General features: G+C 38.5%; 2 protein-coding genes across 2 annotated transcripts; one reads left to right on the forward strand and one right to left on the reverse strand.

The window, feature by feature from the left end:
- Positions 1-1,523: 1,523 nt before the first annotated feature.
- Positions 1,524-15,164, reverse strand: LOC128368383 (protein mono-ADP-ribosyltransferase PARP14-like). Its single transcript, XM_053329176.1, has 17 exons — positions 14,926-15,164; positions 14,711-14,811; positions 13,977-14,007; positions 12,404-12,685; positions 11,396-11,620; positions 9,013-11,258; positions 8,565-8,795; positions 8,198-8,419; positions 7,956-8,016; positions 7,630-7,776; positions 5,913-5,975; positions 5,578-5,757; positions 5,180-5,398; positions 4,464-5,078; positions 3,430-3,566; positions 3,032-3,206; positions 1,524-1,807 (listed from the first exon to the last, which is right to left on the reverse strand). The coding sequence occupies exons 1-17, from the start codon at positions 15,098-15,100 to the stop codon at positions 1,524-1,526; spliced, it is 5,394 nt and encodes a 1,797-aa protein (XP_053185151.1). The 5' UTR covers positions 15,101-15,164.
- A 21-nt stretch (positions 15,165-15,185) lies between these two features.
- Positions 15,186-21,340, forward strand: parp9 (poly(ADP-ribose) polymerase family member 9). The gene is made up of 8 exons (XM_053329177.1): positions 15,186-15,348; positions 17,212-18,120; positions 18,316-18,534; positions 18,696-18,911; positions 19,286-19,352; positions 20,068-20,534; positions 20,696-20,855; positions 21,009-21,340. The coding sequence occupies exons 2-8, from the start codon at positions 17,227-17,229 to the stop codon at positions 21,299-21,301; spliced, it is 2,316 nt and encodes a 771-aa protein (XP_053185152.1). The 5' UTR covers positions 15,186-15,348; positions 17,212-17,226; the 3' UTR covers positions 21,302-21,340.
- The last annotated feature ends 965 nt before the right edge of the window (positions 21,341-22,305 follow it).

Consider the following 22,305-nt stretch of genomic DNA (forward strand, 5'->3'; position numbering starts at 1 on the left):
CAGTTCAATAAATGGTGCTTTTACTGGTGGTGGTCTGAATTGTATTATTAGTTTCAGGTTGTCAACCTCGTCTCACAACCAACAAACAAGAGCTAAAACAAAAACATTTATATTTTTCCTAATTAACATTGATTTTATTGTAATCTTTGGGTTCATGTATTGTTTTCTATAAAACATACTGGTCATAAGGATTGTAGATCAATGATTTTACTTCTTATTCATTAGAAATGTTAAGGTGAGTTGGCAGTTACATGGTTTTGAGAGCCCTATCAGGATTTATGCCCCTAGCCTACTTGAGTCCTAACAGTTACAAGGTTTCAACAAACGCGAACATTTGGCCGGTCCTGCGAGGGGTCCCTTCACAAGCTCTCTACCCAATGTGTGTCTGTGTCTTATATCAGTAGTGTTGCCATAATGCGGATGCGCTGGAGCTTACCTCTCGGGGTCGTAGTGGTGTTCTTCTCGAAGAGTCCCCTGCCCTAAGTTCTGTTAGCCTTGCTCAGAGAAACTCTATCACACTAGAGCTTGTTTGTGGTTACGTGGTGTTTATTCAATCAGTAGTACAGGTGGTTATAGTGTCGATACAAAGAAATTAAAAGTTTAAAAGGGGGTTAACTGGTTTGGTTCGGGGACCTCATGTCTTTATATTCAGGCTTATAGGTCAAAAGGACTTCTTAATTTCAGTCCCTCATAATTTTCTATGTCTTGTCTATCCTTGAGACTAAATTTGGTAACTGGCTGCAATCAAACTGTGTGTTTTCCTATACTCTTATAAGTCATACGGTCACAGCCTGAGTCTCACTACTGAGAGTGAGGGTTGAGCTAAAAATACATGACTACATGCCTGTTTGCTTCCATGATTCCTAACAAAGGAGTGTCTTAAATGGTTACACGGTTATAACATATAGTTAAATGATTACAAGGTCACAGAATGAAGTATGAATTATATGTCAAGCAAGAAATTATTAAAAGGGAAAGGAATGAATACTTGATTAAAGTGAAAAATCTTAATAGAGCGATATGAGAGAGATACTTATAGTAAATTATATAAAAAGAATAAATGATTACTTCAGTAGAGCAACCTCATCTCTCTCGCTATTCTTCCTTTAACATAACCACAAGGTAATCTTACCAGAGTGATACAGTTATAATTGAATACTTCTGACAACTTTTTTGTTGGCACTGACATTTACTGAGGAATCCTCCTTACTTGCTTTTTTCAGCCTTTGTTTTTTCATACTCATATCCTACTGTTTAAAGTAGGACAGCATCAAGTTGAGACTAGGGATCTCTTCCTGCTGCCTCAGAGTTTCAGTGTGGTTTAAGTAGCAGTAATTCTATCAACAAATAATCATCACACTTGGATAGTTTCCCATCCTTTCAACTATTTAAATTGATTGCAAAATCAAAAATAAAACATGGTTAAAAGAACAACTAACAGCAGATAATGGGCAATTACTTAATAATGTAAGACAGCGTAAAAAGTAAGACATTTGTTTCAGTTATCTCCTCACATGATTGTTTCACTGGAATGTAATCAAATATTCAGGATAAGCCTGGGTATCATGGAAGATAACGAAAATGGAAGGCTCATCCATGTCGTCCACGAGGCTGTCGTACTTCTCAACAGAGACGGCGCCCTTGGTTGGTGGTACGATCATCTCTTCTGCTCCAAGCGTGTAATCACCAGTCAGCACACGACAGAGGTACATGCACTTCTCCTGTTGGTCATTTGGCTTGGAGTAGGTGTCGTCAGCAGAGTAACTGGCTTCGACAGCAAAGTATGTGCCACTGCCATAATAAGCAGCTGAAAACAAGATAGCAGCAGTTATTGAGATGTGAGATATTTGCTATAAAGCCCCTTATATAACATACTTACAAAGCCAGTACTAAAAAACAAATGAATATTTAACTACATTCCTTGTTTTGATCAGGGGACTGAGCACAAAGAGCAACATTTGTTTAAAGTATTTCTATTTCAATGTTAAATGTGGTGTAAAAACTTAATATGAACACAGTAGGAATGGGATGTATAAGTGACAAATAAAGGTTGGCAAATGAGCAATTCGGAAATATCTTGTTTTAAAAGCAGCATCAGGTTTGTTAATGTGTACATTTTATGTTTGTGTTGGTTTTATATAATTTGAAATGACATTTGCAGCATTTTTTAACCAAAAGTAAGACTGTGCTCCTGTGCAATGTAAGTACTCCATTGGTTAGTTACGTTTTCAAAAAGGTAATCTGTTATTATTATTTTTGTTATTATTTATTATTATTATTTTTACCTTTTTGCCACAAGAAAAGAAAATCTGCTACACATTTGCACTGTTACTACTTTTTCGGCAGGAAGGCACGTGGCCATGTTCTACATTTGCGTGTACAGCAGCTCGGCTGAAGTGAATGTTGTAAAGCATTCACTTCTTGGAAATATTTGGAAATATTTGGAAATATTTGCACTATTTTGAATTTGTGGGAGGAAATAAAGGCAAGAACATTACAGTTACATGCACAAGAGCTAGAGGTAACAAGAGCCTGTTGCCCTGTTGTAAGTGATGTAGATATGTGTTTGAAAAGCCTGCATTCACTTATAATTTGTATTCAGGTATGTGATTTGAAATGCCTATATGTATTTTTATAACTTCTATGTGGGCATATATTTGAGAAGCCTGGCCACTTTTTCAGTTTGTAGGGTTGGTCCTGGTAAGGTTGTACATTAACATTGACATTGTGTCCATCATTCCTACTATTAGTGTAAAGATTTACAGATTATGGGCCAGACTTGCTGTTGTGCCGATGGTATAATAATTTAAACATTTAAAGGAGGTCTTGACTAAAACAATGTGTGCAAGGAATCACAAAGGGGTTTTCATTTTCAGTAAAGCAGAAGTACTATAACGAGTTACTTTTTTCAGAAGGTAAAGCTGTAATGTAACAAGTTACTTTTTAATGGCAGTAATTTTGTCCTGTAATTGGTTACTTTTAAAAATAACATTCCCCAAAACGGCTTAAAATGCCCCAAAAATATTCTCACCATTCTTTCCTGCGTAACTCCTGTTGAAGCCATGGTCATTGATGGTGGGCACAGTGGATTCACAGGTGCCATGGAAGAGACGTTTCTCGTTCTCCTGATGACCGTTTCTCTGCTCCATGTCACGCTTCTTGATCTGGAAGCTCTGCCATAATGCAGGATTCTGGATCCTCTCAATCTAAGAGGAGGGAAAAGCACATTTTGTGATGTGATTTATTAAATATTATGGAAGCTGCTGATGTTTTTTTCACTTGGAAGAACAAAGTCTGGCTGAGTAGTGCAATGAAACTGAATAGAAGGAAGTCAGTCAGCAACTACCTGCTCTAGTAACTTGAATTCTGTTCATAGCTGAAACATCATTCATTATTACAGACAGAGAGTGCAGGTTAAATGTAGATTACCTTAATAACAGTTCGCTTGCAGGTGGCCTGAAACAGATTCAGGACTTCATTGTGCTCTGCTGTTCCAGCATCGATGGTGACAGCATGACTTGAGGCATTGGGTGGCATGGCATCCCAGTCCTCTGGCACATCTTCATCTAGTGGAATAACAAACGTTTCATTCTTTTTATTTTTTAACAAATTTTACCATTATTTTTCTGTTTAAAAGATCTGTGTTGACAACTGTATCCTAACAAGTTGTCAATTAGAAAAGTCATGCTAAAAGGTACAAATAATTTGTCCGGAAACATATTGCATTCACTTGAAAAATGTTTTAAAATACTCATTTTTTTTACTTTAAAGCTCCCACGTGCAAGTAACGTTAACGTACTGTTGCTGCTCCTAACCTTTGGAAACGTTTTTCTGTCATGCCAGAAAAAGTAAAAAACAAACAAACATCACAGCTGAACATCTAATCACATTATAACGTGAACGTCATAGTTCATATACCACAGTGTGTGGAGACTGGCACACATCATGCACTCTATCTGATGTGATTATTTTCCTTCAGCTATTAGAAGTGAGGCTCTATATGTGGTTAAAACATGCTGTGGCCATGCTGTGGTCAGAACACAACCTGTGTGTTCGTTATCATGTGTGTTAATGCTTGTGGACTGTGGTGGCTTCTCCTACTTCCTTCCTAATAATTCCTACTTCTGTATACAGCTGGATGAATGAGTCCTACCATGATTAGACAGTTCTGATGCTTTTTTTTCTTTTTCTGGCGTGACAGAAATACATTTCCGAGCACATTTTAGGAGCAGCAACAGTATGTTAATATTACTTGCAGGTGGGAGTTTCTTGCAGGAATTTGACGTATCACGTTAATTCAGGAAAACAATTACTCAGAAAAACAGAAAAAGAAAAAAATGATTCAGAAAAAGAGAATGAATGTGCCTATTTCTGGCTTTATATTGAAACTTTTAGTGGTTACTGGCTTATTATTGTCTTTATTATTATTGGCATGACAGATGCAGAACTGCACAGTGAAATACCTTTTAGTTTGTCAATTCTCTTTATCTCTAGGGTACGTCCCTGGTCATCAGTAGCAGGTCCATCTGGCATGGTGACAGTGTAATCTTGACCCATGACTGTGACTTTCACTTGAGGCAGATTATTTCCCAGTGCTTCTTCAAGGAGGAAGTTGTTTTTTGAATCAAAACTCTGAAACTGAGACCCCTGCTGCTGGTACTGCCAGTCCGCCACTGTGGCTGCCAGATCCTCTTTTCTTTTAATTTCTTCCTCATCTCTTGCCCTCCTCAGCATCTTTTGGATCTCATTGTTGGCTTTGAGCACATTCTTACTGATTCCCTCAATAACCATTGAAACTTGTCCGTTCTTGCTTTCCGTCCTTATGCTCACGCCCATATTCTTCTGGATGTCAACAATGTTCTGGTAGTCTGGATCAGAGAAGCTAAGGATGTTTTTGTCATCAATGGGGATGGTTTGGTACTCTTTCGATATGAGATCGTTGATCCGCTGCTTGGCTTTGTCTAAAGCAGTCTGTGAGTCACCGCAGATATGGAAGCAAGCACCGTCCACTTCAAGAGCCTCAATGACAAATTCTCCATCTTCCTTTGGCTTGTCAGGAATTTCACTAATAAACAATGCTAAAGGAACAAATTACAAGTTTCACATTAGATTCTTACATTAAAAGCTGATTATGGATAAATTAATACAAACACCACACAATTCATTTTACTGTACTTACATTTGATTTTGGAGCCAATGTTTTCCCAGAAGCCTCCTTTACTCTTGGGTTCAGTGGCTTCCCTGTGGTGCATACTTTTGTAGAAGTCTTTAAGCATGGGTGCCTGGAATATAACAATCCTGACTGTCTTCAGGGGGCTGGAAGTATTTTGGCTCAACACATCAATCACTGCATCCAACATGGCATCTGCCACCTGCCTTGCCTTTACACTACCTTGACCTAAAATAGATGAGAATAAGCGACAGACTTTTGTTAGAATCAAGGTAAATCTTCACCCAGCCAGAGAGAAAAAATCTAACAAAAAGAAGACAATAAAACCACATGGATGAAGTTCTTTACAAACGCACTCAGCTGAGTTTGAGGAAAAATATCAATATCATGCTGCTGATATATCTTACCTGTGCCAATGGCAGGAAAGGAGACAGAAGTGTGTGAGTTTGTCACACACATCAGGAGAGCATCTTTCACAACCTTTTGGATTCTTACAGGGTCATTTTGTCCGAGGTGAAGGTGAAGGATCTTCTTACACTTCAGGTTACCTGGCTGAGTCATTATGATGCCTGGGTTAGGCTGGGCACCTAAAAGAGTAGACAGTGGATTTAAATGTGAGAACTATGAGTGTGTGCATGGGTGTGTTTTAATTTACTCCATGTATCCATGTCAAGACCAACAAGTATGGCTACACCTTGGCTGTAACAATATATCTGTTTCATTGTCATAAAAGCATTTTTACCCAGGGTTTGGCATTCTGCTTCAACAGCCTGACCAGCTGCATCCAGAATAGCCTTGGATACTCCTAGAGAAGAGAGAGAATACATACTGTAAATAACATTAAAGAAAAGATTATTGAAAGAGAGAATCGTATACTGAAAGGAAAGTTGACTAAATGTTGTGAGGAAACTGGTTTAACTTGGACAAAAGCACTACCGATTGTTTTGATGCACATGAGAGCTAAGGTCAGAAGCAGAAACAGCCCTTTTGAAATCCTCTTCGCACAGCCAATGAATACAGGGATTGGACTGGTTACCAGCCAGTGCGAACATGAAATGTTACGTTTTTGTGCAAACATGTCCTCTGTGCTTTTTGATATCCACAAACAGGCTAAGGACACTGTGCTGAAAGCCACTGAGCGAAAACTACACAACCTAGAATCAGGAGATTGGGTTGTAGTGAAGGATCTGAGGAGGAAAAATTGGAAAGCACACAGGTGGAACGGACTTTTCCAAATCCTCCTCACCACAGAAACAGCAGTGAAAGTCGCAGAACGGACCACCTGGATACACGCCAGCCACTGCAAACGCATTCCTGAGCCCACGGACGAGACACCATAAAGCGTGCAGAGCATCAGTAAGTGAACCAACACTTTGCCCCGCCTTGTGTGTGCGAGGGAGAGAGGAATGTGGATAACAATAGGACCACACGTTTCTCAAATTCAAGAAGAGCAGCACACTGATTACAGGGGTGAGTTGAGGCACCACGGCTGATGTGATGACACCAACGAATATACAGTGGCGCTGGAGGGTTGACAGATGTAGAGGAATTTGCAGCATATTACTGCTCACTGCCACCACCGTCCTGCAACAAGGCACATCTCAAAAATGCATAACAGCAGCTGCAGAGCATCCAACTGTAGAAAGAGGAGAGAATTGCTGCCTGAGTTTACTCGCTTCCCACTCAAGCCTGAGGAAAATTCCTGGTACGCTGTAGTACTATCGACAACCAGAAGGATTACAAACAGCAGCTGCTATGTCTTCACACGCCTTCCTCATGGAGTGGGGGCCGCATACCTGTGGCCCCATGACCACTGAACATTTCTGAGACCCTAGGCATTATGGTAGCCTCCACCCTGGGGGTTTCTGTGACAGACATGGCTAAGAGCATCAACATGTGCAACATCAGACAACAAACCCCACCCGAAAACAAGGAACTGTCTGTTTCATGAGGAAATGAACAAAGACATTTTTTTTGATCATCAGTTTTTGATTTCAATGATTAATGTTAGTTTGATTAATGTTAATTTGTGAGCGTAATACGCTCAAATGGGGGAATTTAATGGGAATTCTTATTATTCATCTTCTGATATTCAATCGTAAGCATTCACTCTAACTGTGTTAGAAACTGCTGATTAAGTGAGCATCATGTATGTTTTTAATCTACTGATTAACCATTGTCCTGATTGTACAACACATTATGACCAGCCTATTGTGCTGAAATTGTTGTGATGGTACAGTAGCACAAGTTCACCCTTTTGACAAGATAATGTATTGTATGTAATCTGACATCTTCCCCTGCTCTGGGCTCATTCTTGCCATCTCCCACTTGAGACAGCAAAGAGTCCGTCTGCAGGCGACCAAATACATCTCAGAAAGACAACTTTGTGCTCTTTAATAGAAAATTGCCAGAACAAGTTACAACTGTAATTATTTAAAATTTGCATTATTAAAAAATACCTGACTTGAGAGTGAACTCATTATTGGAGGAGTTCACAACGACATCAGTGGTCTCCTTGGTAATGTCGCCGGTGACCACCTGTATAGTCACAGCTCCCATTTGGGTCTCGTGCATTCCTGAGCTTGAGGTGATTTTAGAAAAGGGACCTTGCGGCAGTAGACACAAAAAATAATTAACAGCAAAGTAAACATTTTTCAGTTACAGATTAATACTTAGTACTTAACATTATTTTTACTGCTGCCCAAACTATTGTTATGATGTATGGATAGCATTATAATAGTAAAATTAATAATAATAACTAAAATGTTGCAACAATGTTGTCTACCTGAACTTTGTGTGGAACTGGAGGTCACCTGGAACTTCTGTTTAAATTCGTCATTAAAAGCCTGAGGAAACAGACAGAGAAATGTCTTATACCAAAACATTCACATTAAAGAAGTTAATGGCGTTGTATTGGTGAGATATTACTAGTTGATTCTACTGATTTATCACTAATTTCATTTCATTGTTGAATTAATTTAGCCCTCTAAGCATGATAGTACAACTGAGCTTTTTTTCATTCCATACCTGGATAGTTTCTGCATCTTTTGGGTAAAGGACAATCATGACCTTCTTCAGGTACTTTGGTTTCTTCTTACTGCTGAACGCTATGATTTCATCCAACATCAAAGAAGCCACAAGGTCTCTTGGGAAGCCCAGATTTCCAGTGCCAATGGCGCAGAAGGATATGGAAGTCAGACCTCTGTCCTCTGCCTTGCTCAAGCAGTCCTTGAGAATGTCACTCAGTGCCTGTTAGGTATTATATAAGAAAGAATAGGGAAGAATAGAAAAGAAAGTAGCAACAAAAAAAAACCTGAGGTATTTTCCTTATGATGTACTTTCATTTGATCGGAAAAGATTAAAACGAAGGACTGATTTAGTAAATTCACTTCACCTTTTCAGCTGTGCCTTGTCCATTGTCCCAGTCAGGTGCAATTGCATGAAACACATGTTTGCACTTCAGGTTGCAGCCAGTAGTTACAATCACCTTACTGACACGTCGTTCTGCATTCTCTGCTTGTACCAACTTCTGCAGTTTGGGTCCAGCCGCACCCAGGATGGCACTTGAAACTGCCCCTTTGTTCAGTGCAAGATCTTCAGACACAGTATTCACGATTACCTCCGTCTAAGGATGTGTTAATGAGACGTTCTCAGTTGCATGTTAATGAACAACATCTTTTTAAAAATAATCAAGAATCAGTGCTATGTGACAATCTAAACAGTCATTCAAATCCAGAGACAAAAAATCTAGTAGTTGGCAGGTAATCCTGTCGAAATGTTAAACGCTTACACAACTTGCATACTCTTAGTGAGGAAACATAATTATTCTTTAATAAAATTACCGTGGCATTCTCGATATTTCCTGTCGTCAGAGTGATATCCATACCCTCTTTGGTCAGCCCTTGACCCAAGCAGTTTGGGTCAGATGCAACCTGTTTCACAGGTGATTTGATGGTCTGGGTAGGAGTTTGCTGAGCAGAACTGACACCATGATTTCCAAACTCCTGTCTGACAGCTGCCTCCATAGCCTGAACAGCGGCATCATCATTGTTCACGAAATGTATCCTCTTCAGGGTGAGGTCGTCATACTTGTCCTCACAGTGTTCGTTCACTGCTTTGACGATGGTGACAGCACACAAATTGAGAGGAAAGCCCTGATTTCTGCTGATGGCAGGCAGAGCCACAGAGACACAGCTATGCTGCTCAGCGAGGTCTAAGCTTCCTTTAACAGCTCTTTTCAATAGCGCCAGAGACTTTTTGGGGTTGGTAGGATCAAAATTGGGTCCCACAGCATGGATGACTTTATTACAGCAAAGCTGGCCTCCTGCACCAGTTATCACAGTGTCTCCCGGCTTGAGTTGTCCTTTCGACTTAATTAGTTTGTCACATTCATCCTGGAACTGTGGACCAGCAGCCTTCAGTAGTGCTGCCGAAAGACCTCCATTGTGATCCAAGTCCATATTAGAAGCATTGACAACTGCGTCCACTGGGTAACTGTACATATCTGCTTTGCAAACAGCTATTTCTACTCCATCAGGTGTCTGAACCTGGTACACAGGCTTTTGTACTTGTCTAAAAGTGTCATCCTTCTGTCCATCCTTAGTCTCATTCACCAGCTGGACCAGGCAGCCCGTTTCAGTCATGAGAGACTGAGCATACATAGCTTCATCATCCTTGAAGAACTTCTTCACTCCAGGCTTGGAGACCTTTAAACTTTCAAAGTAGACAGAAGAGACCAAGTCTTGGACCGAGGTTTTGCAGTCTGTGACATTGACTCTGGACCCACTTAGACAGATAGTCTCTTTTTGGAAAGACACCTCCACTTTGTCTGCCACTTGCTCCAACCAAGATGTGTGATGTTTTTTAATGTACTCAACTATGGTGTTGTTCTTCACTGCAACGACTTCTTCAACTTGAGCATTTTGCCGTAAGTAGTCATCAAGTTTACTGCTAACTCTTGCGACTGTATCCTTGTTGCCAGACACCACAACTTGCGATCCTTTGGTCTGGATTTGAATTTTTCTGCACAACTCACTGTTGGCATTCTCTAACTGGAGGATCATTTTTTGCCACTCTGGCTTGCTCAGGACATTAATATCTTCAACATCAATGTGTTTAGATATTAGCAGCTTTCTCAAATGATCAACAGCATCATTCAGATCTCTGTCAGACACAGCAAGGAGCTGGACTCTTTGTGAAGCTATCTCAAATGCTGCATTAATTTTATTAGATGTGAGAAGAACCTTTGTAAGTTCCTCTTGGTCTTCGTCCTTCAACATGCCAAGCACAAGGTTGTCCACTTCTAAATTCTGTTTTTTTAGTGCAAGCATTTCCTGATATATAATGTTTTGTACTGCCAAAACCTCTGACCCTAAGCCAGTTACAATCAAATTCTGACCATCTTTTCCAGATGATATTTCGAGCTCTGGGTAAACCTGTAGCAGCTTGTCCTGAAGGCCATCTTGACACAGGATGTGCAAAACAGACGGTCTACATTTCATCTCTTGGGTTACACTTGATTTCTCCCTCAGGACCCTTTTGACAGTCTTGTTTACAACTTCAGGAAGCGTTTTCTCTAGTCTGTTGACATCATCCACAAGACCAGCCACTGATAAGACACCACTGGTTTTGTTAGGCACAACAACCACATCTTCATTGAGGAGCATCTTTGTTATCTTATCCTCTGATTCTTCCCACACCTCTGACTCTAGCTGCAACTTCAGGGATTTGAATTTTGACACAGCTTTCACAAAGGCTGACTTCACTACGTCCGTCCATTCTTTGATGAGGTCTTCAGCATCCTTTTGTTGTAGCAATGTAGGAAAAGGGCTCAGGCACACAGTAGATTGTTGGAGGTTTACATTGCAGAAGTGTTTTGCCAAGTCACCACGAACTGTCTCTGCTGCTGATTTCCTGTCATTTAGGTATTTCCAGACAGCACCATCAATGGATTCAAATATTGCAGCAGGGAGTTTTAGCGAAGGCTTGTCTTTCCCATAAAGGGCTGTTCCCAGAGATTTGTAAAAGGGATACACTTTGATTTCTACCCCTTTGCTGTGATGCTTCTTCTTCATGATGTCCTGAATAGCTATGGGAAACAAAATAATATAAAGTCACATATAATATCAACTGTCACATTGTCCAGAATACACATAAAGGTAATCTGATGTTTATCAACTTGTATATTTACACATTAAGATCTAATGAGTACTGTAAGTGCACTACCTCTATGGTTTTTAAAGGAGATGAGAGCGAACTGTTCCCCTTCATTAATGGTGACATTTTCCACATCCCAACCTGCATTGTCAAAATACAGACAGAGGTGATCTTCACTGAAACTCCTGATGTCGTCAACGACAACTTGGTCCGTGGGTTCAAGAATCCGGACTGACAATCCTTTATTTTTGAACATCTTGTTTTGGGGGCATCTCGTCACAAAATGATTGTTTTCTGTGTGAGAGATATAAATGAACGCAGTCAGACATAAACACATTCATAAAATGAAACAAACAATAAACAGACGTTTGTGTTTTCCTGAATCATCTTTGGTGGAAGCAGACCTACTCTTAACAAAGTTAATCAATTTTGTTAGTGTCACATAGTCTGCTGACAGTTTAGCTCTCTTCCACTGATCAGCAGTGAGTGGCATCAATGCACCAAGGAACAGAGCCATGTACCAACAAAGTCTGGGAAGAAGAAGACCACTAGCAAGCAAACAGGGATGTAAATAATGTTTCAAATTCTTAAAAAATAGGCATAGCAAATGTGTTACGAGGAAGAAAATGCATTCAACATATTTGTTAGCCTACAATTATTCACACAGTGTGCTTTTGTAAGAAACACTGAATGCAAACCATCTCTGTTAACAAGAAAAAAAACTTCACCTGTCATGTTCATTGACAATTAAATGAGAGTACAGCAGTATATGTCTGGCATATTGTGATTTACGCTGGCTCACAGTAGGAATATTACAAAGACTTCCAGTATTGAGGGAGAGGATGTCTTAGTACTACGGACTAAAATTTCATGTGTCATATTTCATCAGTTGTCTCTTAATGTGTGGTGTATAGTAAATGTCATCTCATACAAACATACATCTAAAAATAGTTACACTCATTTTTTGCAGCAAGTTGCAATGTTTGTTAATACTGAAAATCAGTGGAGATCAGGGGACTCTACAAATGTCTGTAAAAGGGCTAATATTACACACACATACACACACTAAATAAGTACCTTCTTCACTCTGGAAAGTAACCACAGCAGATGAGATGGCAGGAATGGCTTCCAAAGTGAAGCTTTGGGACGTAGATGAAGAGTCAAAATCCTTTGAAATGTTCTCCACCAGCATCTCCAAAACCTCTCCGTACAACTTATCTGGGATATTTTCTAAAACAGCAGAGTTGGATTGTAGTTCTTCTTCTGCTGTTTCATCCTCTTTGCTTTTCGCTACAGTCTCACTTTCAGCAGCAGCAGCAGGTTCATCAGCACTCGGCCCTTTCTTTGTAGCAGCATCTTCTGTTAATATGACATGAAGGTTAAGTAAGTGATCAAACATTTCTAAATGAAGAATGATGATATAACACTAAATAACAGTCAATCGTGAATAAAATCTCTGTATATGGGAAACACATTAGATTAGTTGGAGGGGCCCACCCAAAAAGGCACTAAAGGACTTCCCCTTACAAAACAAAATCCTCCGAATTGATGTACAGGTTAGTGCAACATTTGTCTTACAGACCACAGTGATAGTGAACAAGACTGTAAAGTTATCAATATTACTTAAAGCACCACACCTTAGTTTCTGCATGCCCTTATAGCCTTGACATAAAACTGCAGTGTCGAGTAAGTGGAGCGAACAAACCTGAAACTGACTTTATTCATGCTTTTTGTGAGGAAATCTGTTGTTTAGTAGTCAGCTGGGCTAAATAAGTGCTACATCGCATGGTAAAAAAGTGCAACAGAATGTTAAATTTCTCAAAATTGAAGCAACCACTGAAGTTGTTTAATATAAGATTATAAACCATTAGAAATAACAATTTAATAAGGTCTGAATTTAGTGACTATTTCCTTTAACAGTTGAATCCTGAACAGGAATACATTCATAAACTTACACACCTAGAACACAAACAGACATTTAACGTGCCCTTTGTGAATAAGAGCATTTCAAGATGGTGGCTTATTGTGTTAAGAAGGAACAAAGAGTCAGTCTGGCAAACCTCCAGGGATTTTAATGGAAGGAGTTTTCCCCATCTAACTGCAAGCCAGTGCGCCAACTCAAGAATTAATCATCACAAATAACTTTCCACCTTTGGGGAAGAATATGACTTTTAAACCTCTTCTTCTGAACTACTTGATATAACATTTATTAAAGTTGATGTAATATACAACAATGTATACCTGTCTCTGTCTTAAAATACAAAATGCCATACTTACATTAAATACAGGTTTTTGTTTACAAAACGAGATTGTAATATCAGAAAAAATATATGCACATTTTGGCTTAGGTGGGAGTTATTAAACTTTCTGAACTCAAGCAGCTCAGGCAGCTAATGAGCAACATTCATGACGTAAGAAATCCTTTCTGCTTTCAACTCAATTTGATTTGAAAGGTTGAGCTGCAAAGTTGAATGACCAGAGGAGATTGTTTGAATAGGCAGATAAGTTTGTCAAGATAAAGATAATAAAAATGTAAAAAGCATGTTCCCTGCCAACTTCACTGTCCAAAAAGCAACCATGACAACTTATCTCTAACAGAGGTCACTGTTTCAGAGAGAGAAACATATTTTCTGTTTAAAAGAGTACTTACTTTTCTTGTTGAGTTCAACAGATTGAGTTTCCTGTATAGAAAGAAAAAAATCACATATTATTAGTCACCTTTGTTGAGGATTGTTTTGGCATTTTTATGAAACCAGTTTCACACGGCACAGTGACTGTGACTGTCATGTGTTTATCGATTAACACATTCATGTCTTACACCGAAAAGCTTTCCATTTACTTTTATCCTTCTAGTTTGGCCCACCTTATCTTTTATGACTTGTCAACAGCCTGTTTATTTACTTTTACAGCTTGTCCCACTCTGATTAGAACCAATTTTGCAACTTAACAGTGAGGAAGGGTTCAAGGATCCCCACATGATGAGGAACAGTTGAGTGTTCAGCTGGTTATATCAGTGGTAACAGTACTCAGTATAAGTAGCAATACAATAGGCCTACTGTATTTCAAGTTTTACAACATCAAATACTCATTATTCAAAATGGCTCATTTTAGAGTAGAGAGTGATTATTATTTCATGAGTTTATAATGACAAATGCTACAGCTGATAAAAGTGGTGTAATTTTATGATAACCTTACTCTGTAACCAATGTGGTTAGGCCTCTAATCTGCGGCAATTATAAATGAAACAACATGTGCCCGTTATAAATGAAACGAGGTGTAGTTTGGCTGTCTTACAGATAAAACACTGGAACAAGTGCACACTACAATTGCTGACACTTTTGTTGTGTGTGACAGCCTTTAAAAATGCTTTTTGTACCCTCTTACCTGCTGTGTGCCCTGATCTGTGGGTAAGTGAACTGTCATCTTCAACACGCCTTTATCCACATTGATCTGATGCGACCCTTTCCCCAACACGTTTTTCTGGTCTGAAAAGTTTTTTTTAAAAGTTTTCAGTATCACAGAAGTCGATTAAGGATTAACGTTTTGATATCTTTTTTGTTTTTTTGTGATAAAGTCAGAGTCACACGGGCTAAACTTACCCTCCTCACTGCGGAAGCGCAGCAGCGCTGTCCTGCTGCCCTGTTCATAGTCGACTTCACAGTCTCCACCGCCAGATTTCTTACTCTGAAAGTATTTCACTAACTTGTTTTTTAGTTTTGGTATGTTGTTTTCTTCGAGCTTGACGAGCAGAGCAAACGAATAGGCGTCGGCCATCGCTGCTGGTCTGACTGTCCCTGCCCAGCTGCGATACTTTCACTTTTGTTTCTTAGGAAATGAAATGCTGTGTTGCTGTCTCCGTAGCCCACCGGACTCCAGCTAAATGTACAATAGAGGTCTCATGAAAGGCAGTTAAACTTGGCAAACATCCTACAGAGGCTGTTTGAAGAGGTCCGCACCCAATCTCTCTCTCTTTTACTCTTTCACTTTCGCCTTTTTCTTCGGGACTTTCCAGTCGAAAGTAGGTGAGTATCCTAACATGTTAGCACGGTAACACTTTAATTTGGTAATTTAAACTTAAAGCTGCCGTCGTTTAAATGAATATCAGCGTTGAAATACATGTTTGGTTCGCATTATTAAGTAAAAAGTAGTATTCAGCTGTTTATTCTGTCGTCTTTTGCACATTTGTCGCAACCGTAGACGAAATTAAAAATGGCGATTTTTAATTAATCTGTAAATGCATTGAAGTGTTTCGACATGTTAAAACGTGAACGTGTGAACAGAGAAGCAGATATATGTCATTTAATTAGCCTTTTACACATTTTCGTGTGCATAAAACACCTGTCAAAGTCATACATAGGCGAGTACGCAGTGCCAATAATTAACTCAGCTGTGGAGGAAAGTAACTAAGTACGTACTTTACATAAGTATTACTTGAGGATTTGTGTTTGTAGTTTTTTTTTTGTAGTTTTTTTTACTCAGACAACTGTCAGATTGATCAGCTTTTTGTTGGATTTAAAAAAATTAAATAAGTTATTAAATATGTCTACTTTCATCAATCACTTAAGACCAATGCACAAGAGCAAATACAAATGATTAAAAAACTAAAATAAGTAAATAGATTTAAATAATACATAAGTAAAAAAATAGGAGAAATGGTTTATTAAAAACTAGGTTAAAAGAGATTAAAAAGACAAAAGAAAAGTAAAATAAAAGATTATGTTTAATAAAAGCTGGACTAAAGCTATAGGTTAAGAAAGATAAAAAGAGTAGAGAAATGAAATGGATAAGAAGATAAAGCTATAGAATAATAATAATAAAAAAGTGTAACTGTCTAAAAGATTAAAAAACAACAACTTTCATTTCAATAACTGGCCAAGTGATCCAATATGTCAACACATCACATTAATCATTAACTGACTCAGATTTATCTGGTGACCCTTTGGAGGGGCCCCTCCCCTACATTGGGAACCACTGGACTAAACCAGCTGACTGAATAAAAAGTAGTTCAGACTGACTCCACCTCCAGCAGGTACAACACTAACATGCTGCTCATTTCAGTATGAATCATGTATTTTAAATGTCACAGGGGATTATTTTTTTAAACTTTTACTTATACTTTTATAGTTATAGTAGGCTACATTTTGTTGATAATACTTCTCTACTTTTGGTTCAGTAAAATTTTAAATGCAGGACTTCAACTTGAAAGTATTTTTTTTACGATGTGTTAATGCTACTTTTACTCAAGAAACATATCTGAGTACTTCTTCCACCATTAAAACTCGCGACCCTCTAAGAAATCATATATGTAATTTTATAAAATATAAAATTAGTGTATTAAGTACAAGTACATGTTCTGTTAATGTGCAGTGGATTATGGAAAACCTTGTCTGGTGAATACTGTCTTAAGTCTCCCTCTACTGGAATAAAAGGAAAACTGCAGTTATATCTGGGTTGATAATACATTATGGGTCACATATAAGCTGATAAAGTTCTTGTTAAATAATTATATACCAATTGAAACATGTTTCTATATTAAAAATATATATTCCTGGTGCTACAAAGAGGAAACCTGGTGCCTGTGCTCATCATAAAGTATTAAGAGGAAAGTCTATGTGCAAGGAATGAGAGTGTAGTCTGTTGATATCAGCTGCTATATTATGGAATTATTTCGGTAAAAAATTATATTATGTACAACGAAAAAGGGTACAATCCTATATTAATTACATATTTAGTGCAAAATGTTTATTATAAAGGCATTTTCAGTCGTTCATTTGAGTTTCTTGTCTTGATTCAAGCATGTCAGGTGTATGCATGATGTTTGATGTGTCATACTATTTTAACTTAACACTGATGTCATACTTTACTTACACAAAATCTTTCTACAGGTCTGTTTAGGAGCCATGACCAGCAAGTTAGATTTTCCTCTCCATGGACCTTCACTTAACATCGTGAAACAATGTGGACCCGGTCTGAGTGATATCATTCAAAGCAAATTTGGATGTGTGGCCATCTTTGATGGCGTAGATTTTGAAAGCAGGCAGACCACTGCACTGCAGCGAAGGCCAATAATTGCCCAACAGAAGAGGCTAGAAGTAACGCTTCCTAAAGGTGTTCAGTTGTCTGTGTGGAAGGCCGATCTCACCAGCTTCAAGGCAGATGCTGTTGTGAATGCTGCCAATACGCTTCTTAACCATGGTGGTGGACTTGCTGAAGCGCTGTCCTCTGCTGGTGGTCCACAAATCCAAAGAGACAGCGATGACTACATCAGCAGGAAGGGTGTGTTGAGCACAGGGGATGCAATTGTCTTAACTGCTGGTTCACTACCATGCAAGAATATAATACATGCTGTAGGCCCACACATATCAAAATTTGCCAACAGTTATGAAGTTGACAGAGCTGAATCGCTGTTGCAAAGAACCATCAGGCACATCCTTGACAGAGTTAAGGAACACCGTCTCCAGTCTGTTGCCATTCCTGCCATAAGCTCTGGACTGTTCAACTTCCCCCTGCCACGATGTGCAGACACCATAGTGAAAACTGTGAAACACTATTATGAAAACTCTTACTCTCAAGACCATCGTCCGCAAGACATCTTCCTTGTAAACAACGATGACCCTTCCGTCCAAGAAATGGAGAGAGCCTGCAGTCAGATCATCGGTCAGATAAATAATAAGTCATACAGCCAGGCAGTGGTAAGCCAAACCAGAGGAGCTGCTGCTGCAAGATCAACACCCACTGTCCAGATTGGGAATGTCCGTCTGACCCTGAAGAAGGGTAAAATTGAGGAACAGCAGGTGATTATTTCCTTATTTCATATAATTTGAATGTCGGCATGTATGAACATTTATTTGCCAGTTCAAAATTTTCTTAACAGTTGCTTCATGTTGTAATTCTTAGTAATGTTCATATTTTCAGGGTGTGTTAATGTAAGCTACATTTTTGTTCTGTTCCCTTTCATTCATCATCCTTTTCATTCATTTACTATCCAGACAGATGTCATCGTCAACACTATATCATCAGACCGAAACTTGAGCTATGGTACAATCTCGAAAGCTTTACTGGAGAAAGCTGGTCATGGAATGCAAAAGGAGATTTACAGTGTTAAGCAGACTGGTGGATATGTCTTCGTCACATCACCCCACAACCTGCACTGTAAAGCAGTGTATCACACTTGTTGCTCTCTTAATAGTGCACAGACTCCGCAACAGGTACGGTATGAGTTTAACTGCATGTAAATCAGAAAAGGGGTTAGAGAATGCTGAATGAAAGCCTAGAATGCATAATGTTAAGAAAGTAAATATATGTAAACTGTAACATTTACACTCCAATAAGAGCTCTTTCTGTCTGCTCATTTGTTCATTTATTACAGATTCTTTTCAGTTCAGTATCTGAGTGCTTATGGGTGGCAGCTGCACATCATTGCAAATCAATTGCCTTTCCTGCGATTGGGACTGGAGGCCTTGGATACAGTAAAAAAGAAGTTGCCATGATCATGTCAAATGCAGTGACTGACTTCGCTCATAAGTCCACACACAGGATGGATGTTCATTTTGTCATATTTCCTTCTGACAACGACACATACAAGGTTGTATTGCAAAAATGCCATTGTTATATGACAATAATGCTGTCGTTCTGGCTGTTTGTGTGTACAGTGGCTGGCTAAAACAGCAGTGTTAAATTCTTAAACAGTTATGAGTGAAAACCAAAATGCTTAACACACAAAACCCAACAATGATTGTAAAAAATGATCTCTGATCTTAACCAGATAGGTACAAGTTACATCTGGTTATATCTGTACGGTTTGAATGTTATGGAATAAGTTTTTTCTGGTTTGAGACACTACCTTGGAAAATGTTGACTGGGTTTCACAAGTTAATTTGCCAGTGCTCTCTTAACACTCATGTCATGTAATCTTTATAAACTGCATATACATATATATTAATGACATTCTCTTTCTAGGAATTTGAGGAACAAATAAGATTTCTTCAAAGCCAATTCAAAGTGCCTGATACCAGCGTTTCACATGGTAACAACACATTTTTTTATGACAACATACACAAAAGTGACCTTTACTGTAAGTTGATGATGAGAAGCATGGTGAGAGTTAGGGCCTCGTACCATCTGAAACATGCAAAGTTCAGTCTTGGTGCAGAACGTTCTTAAAAGATTTCCTATCCCAGGGAGTCAGTGTTTTCCATTAGCTTTATCATGGTATGAAAATCAACCATTCTATTCTCGTGTTGTAATCTCAAGAATTCTCAACAATCGTTGAGTTTTTGGGACAAGAAACAACCAAATGTACATTGTCTTAGGAAATCTTTAAACACCACAGCTCATGAATACAACACTTTTCAACTTCTGACTTTAAAATCTCAGATGTGTCTTCAAGCCGCCCTTCTTACAATTGCATAAATGTCTTTCATTAAAATAGAGTAACAGCAAAATTTTGAATATGAAGGTTTATCATTCACTACTCTGCTGAAATTAAATAAAACCAATGGCTATCTGGCAGAATAGAAATCAGTCATATATGGTCATATAACAGGATCTGTGGTTAGCACTTTTAATTGCAGGATGTGCCATAAAAACCTATATATTTAATGGGGGACAGATAAATTATCAGCATAGTAGGAATGCATGTCAGCCTGTTTGACCAATCTTATTGATTAAATTACTGAAAACTATAATAATAGCATTCATAATTGCAACCCTAATGGTGAACTTAATGTCTTCTCCATCAGCTTCTGGGCATGAAGGTGACTTCCGTGACAAGAGAGCTCCCGCTCCACACATCACCCTGAATGCCTCCTCTGATGAGGCCATATGTGAAGCTGATTGTTGGCTCCGTAACCTTCTCTACAAGCCCTGTGACTTCCTCAAGATTTCCAACAACTTCATCCAGTACTTTGGCGAGGAAGAACATCTGCAGCTGGCCCGTCTAAAAAAAGGGGGTGTTTCCATTAAGGAGTCTTTTGAGAATGGTCATTTCTCCATAATGGTAAAAGGGGTTTCATCTGAGGATGTTGTAGTCGCTGGGTTACAGGTGGAGGCCATACTCTGCAAGGTCCAAAAGGACTTTGTTGCTGAGGAAGAGAGCACCTTGCGCCTCATGTCAACTGGGAATGTGTCCTATAAAAGAAAGCCAGTTGACCCCAACAGGGCAAAGTTCTCATCTTCCTTCAAAAAACAGGGGCCCCAGGTTGTGAAGGTACTGGACATGTAAATGCAATTAATACATTCTTGACCTTGGTGTAGAAACTGTAAATGTGAAATGGATGCTGTACTAATTTATTTCAAATATTGGCTGCCAGTTTGCTGTAAGTGTCTTATTTTGAACCCCTGCTTGACCAGTAATGTTTTTGTTTTTAGATTGAGGAAGTGGAGAACCTCAAACTGGCGACGCTTTTTGGGCTAAAAAAAACCCAGCTTGGCTGCTCCAGTACTCGAACAATGTATCAACGCATACCTGCACACTTCTGTGAGATGGTCAGCCATATTGGATTCCACACAGAGTATGCACCACCTGATGGTATGATAACTTTTTTCATCTGGTTAAGGATACTTTTCTAAGGTTTTAAAATTAGATTGAAGGCTTACAGATGCAGAACATCAAAGTTCAAAACGAGGAGATAATAATAAAATATACACATAGAAATAATAATAATTTCTTCTCTGTGCACAGACCCAGCATATGGAGAGGGCATCTACTTTGCTGATTCATTGAAGACGGCCATGAAAGTGTGGAAGAACGGAGGAGAAAAAGAGGAGTATCTGTACTTTGTGGAGGCCGAGGTGCTGACAGGAAAAGATACCAGTGGTAAACGAGGTCTTATTCTGCCACCTCCTAAGGAAAAAGATCCACTTATTCGGTATGACAGTGTTTATGGAGGAAATGATATCTCTGTCATATTTAGTGGTTATCAAGCTCTGCCCAGGTACATTATCACCTGTCAGAGAAACGTGACAGAAGTTTAGCCACTGTCCTCTTTGGCACAAATACCAATATTAAGAATGCAGCAGTGCCAGAGAAAACTAGGCAATCAGATATCGGAGAGATAACACAGGTGCCCAATGTCATTCTTGATGCAGTTTGGAAAACACGTCATTACTTTTAAGTTTATTATTTTTTGATGATGATGAGTTTGTTTCTTTTTGAGTGATCATATTTTTTACATAGCGCAGTATAGTACAAATATTGTTGGGGATGACAATAATTTTGATATTGATTAAAGATACAACTTCAAATATTGCACTTAGTTGTAGCAACTATCATACTATTTACAATGGTAAAAGTTAATTGTTTTGGTGGAAGTACATTATTATATGTTATATGTTATACATGTACACTTATTAGAGCTTAAGAGATTCCACAAATGTTTGTATACTGAAATAAAATTGATTTCATTATGTTTTAGGGGAAGAATAAAATATAATCTTTCATGTAACTGGTGAAAAGCTACAAAGTGTGTATTGCAGTGAGACAACATATACATGATTGTAACCTGTTTTATAAATGTTAGTGAAACAATTACTGTAAAATTGGAAATTGATATTAGGATGAAGAACACAACAACAGATAGTGTGAAGTATCTGATGTTATAAAAATAAAAAAAATGAAAAAATAAAAGTCCATTGTTGTTGTTTTTTTAGAGTATAATAAAACGTGACCTTAACCTTTAATTGTAACCAATATGAAATCCTTTTGTAAGGCTTAACGATAAAACCTGTTCAGCTACGTGGGTTTAATGAAATTATATACAATTTACATTTTACAAACACACAACAGTAAACAATATGACACATGTATAAACACATTTTTTATACAGGATATATGAAAAATATGGAGTGAAGGACCTCTCATTAACACAACTGTTGGAAATCACAGAAATACAGAGTGTGAAAGGTCATCCTTGATCTTGGAAACCGTTTTTAAAAATTCTTAAAAGGACAGTTTCACACTTTTTCCACATTTGTCTAAA

Source organism: Scomber japonicus, chromosome 11 (genome assembly GCF_027409825.1).
Source record: "Scomber japonicus isolate fScoJap1 chromosome 11, fScoJap1.pri, whole genome shotgun sequence".
NCBI lineage: Eukaryota > Metazoa > Chordata > Actinopteri > Scombriformes > Scombridae > Scomber > Scomber japonicus.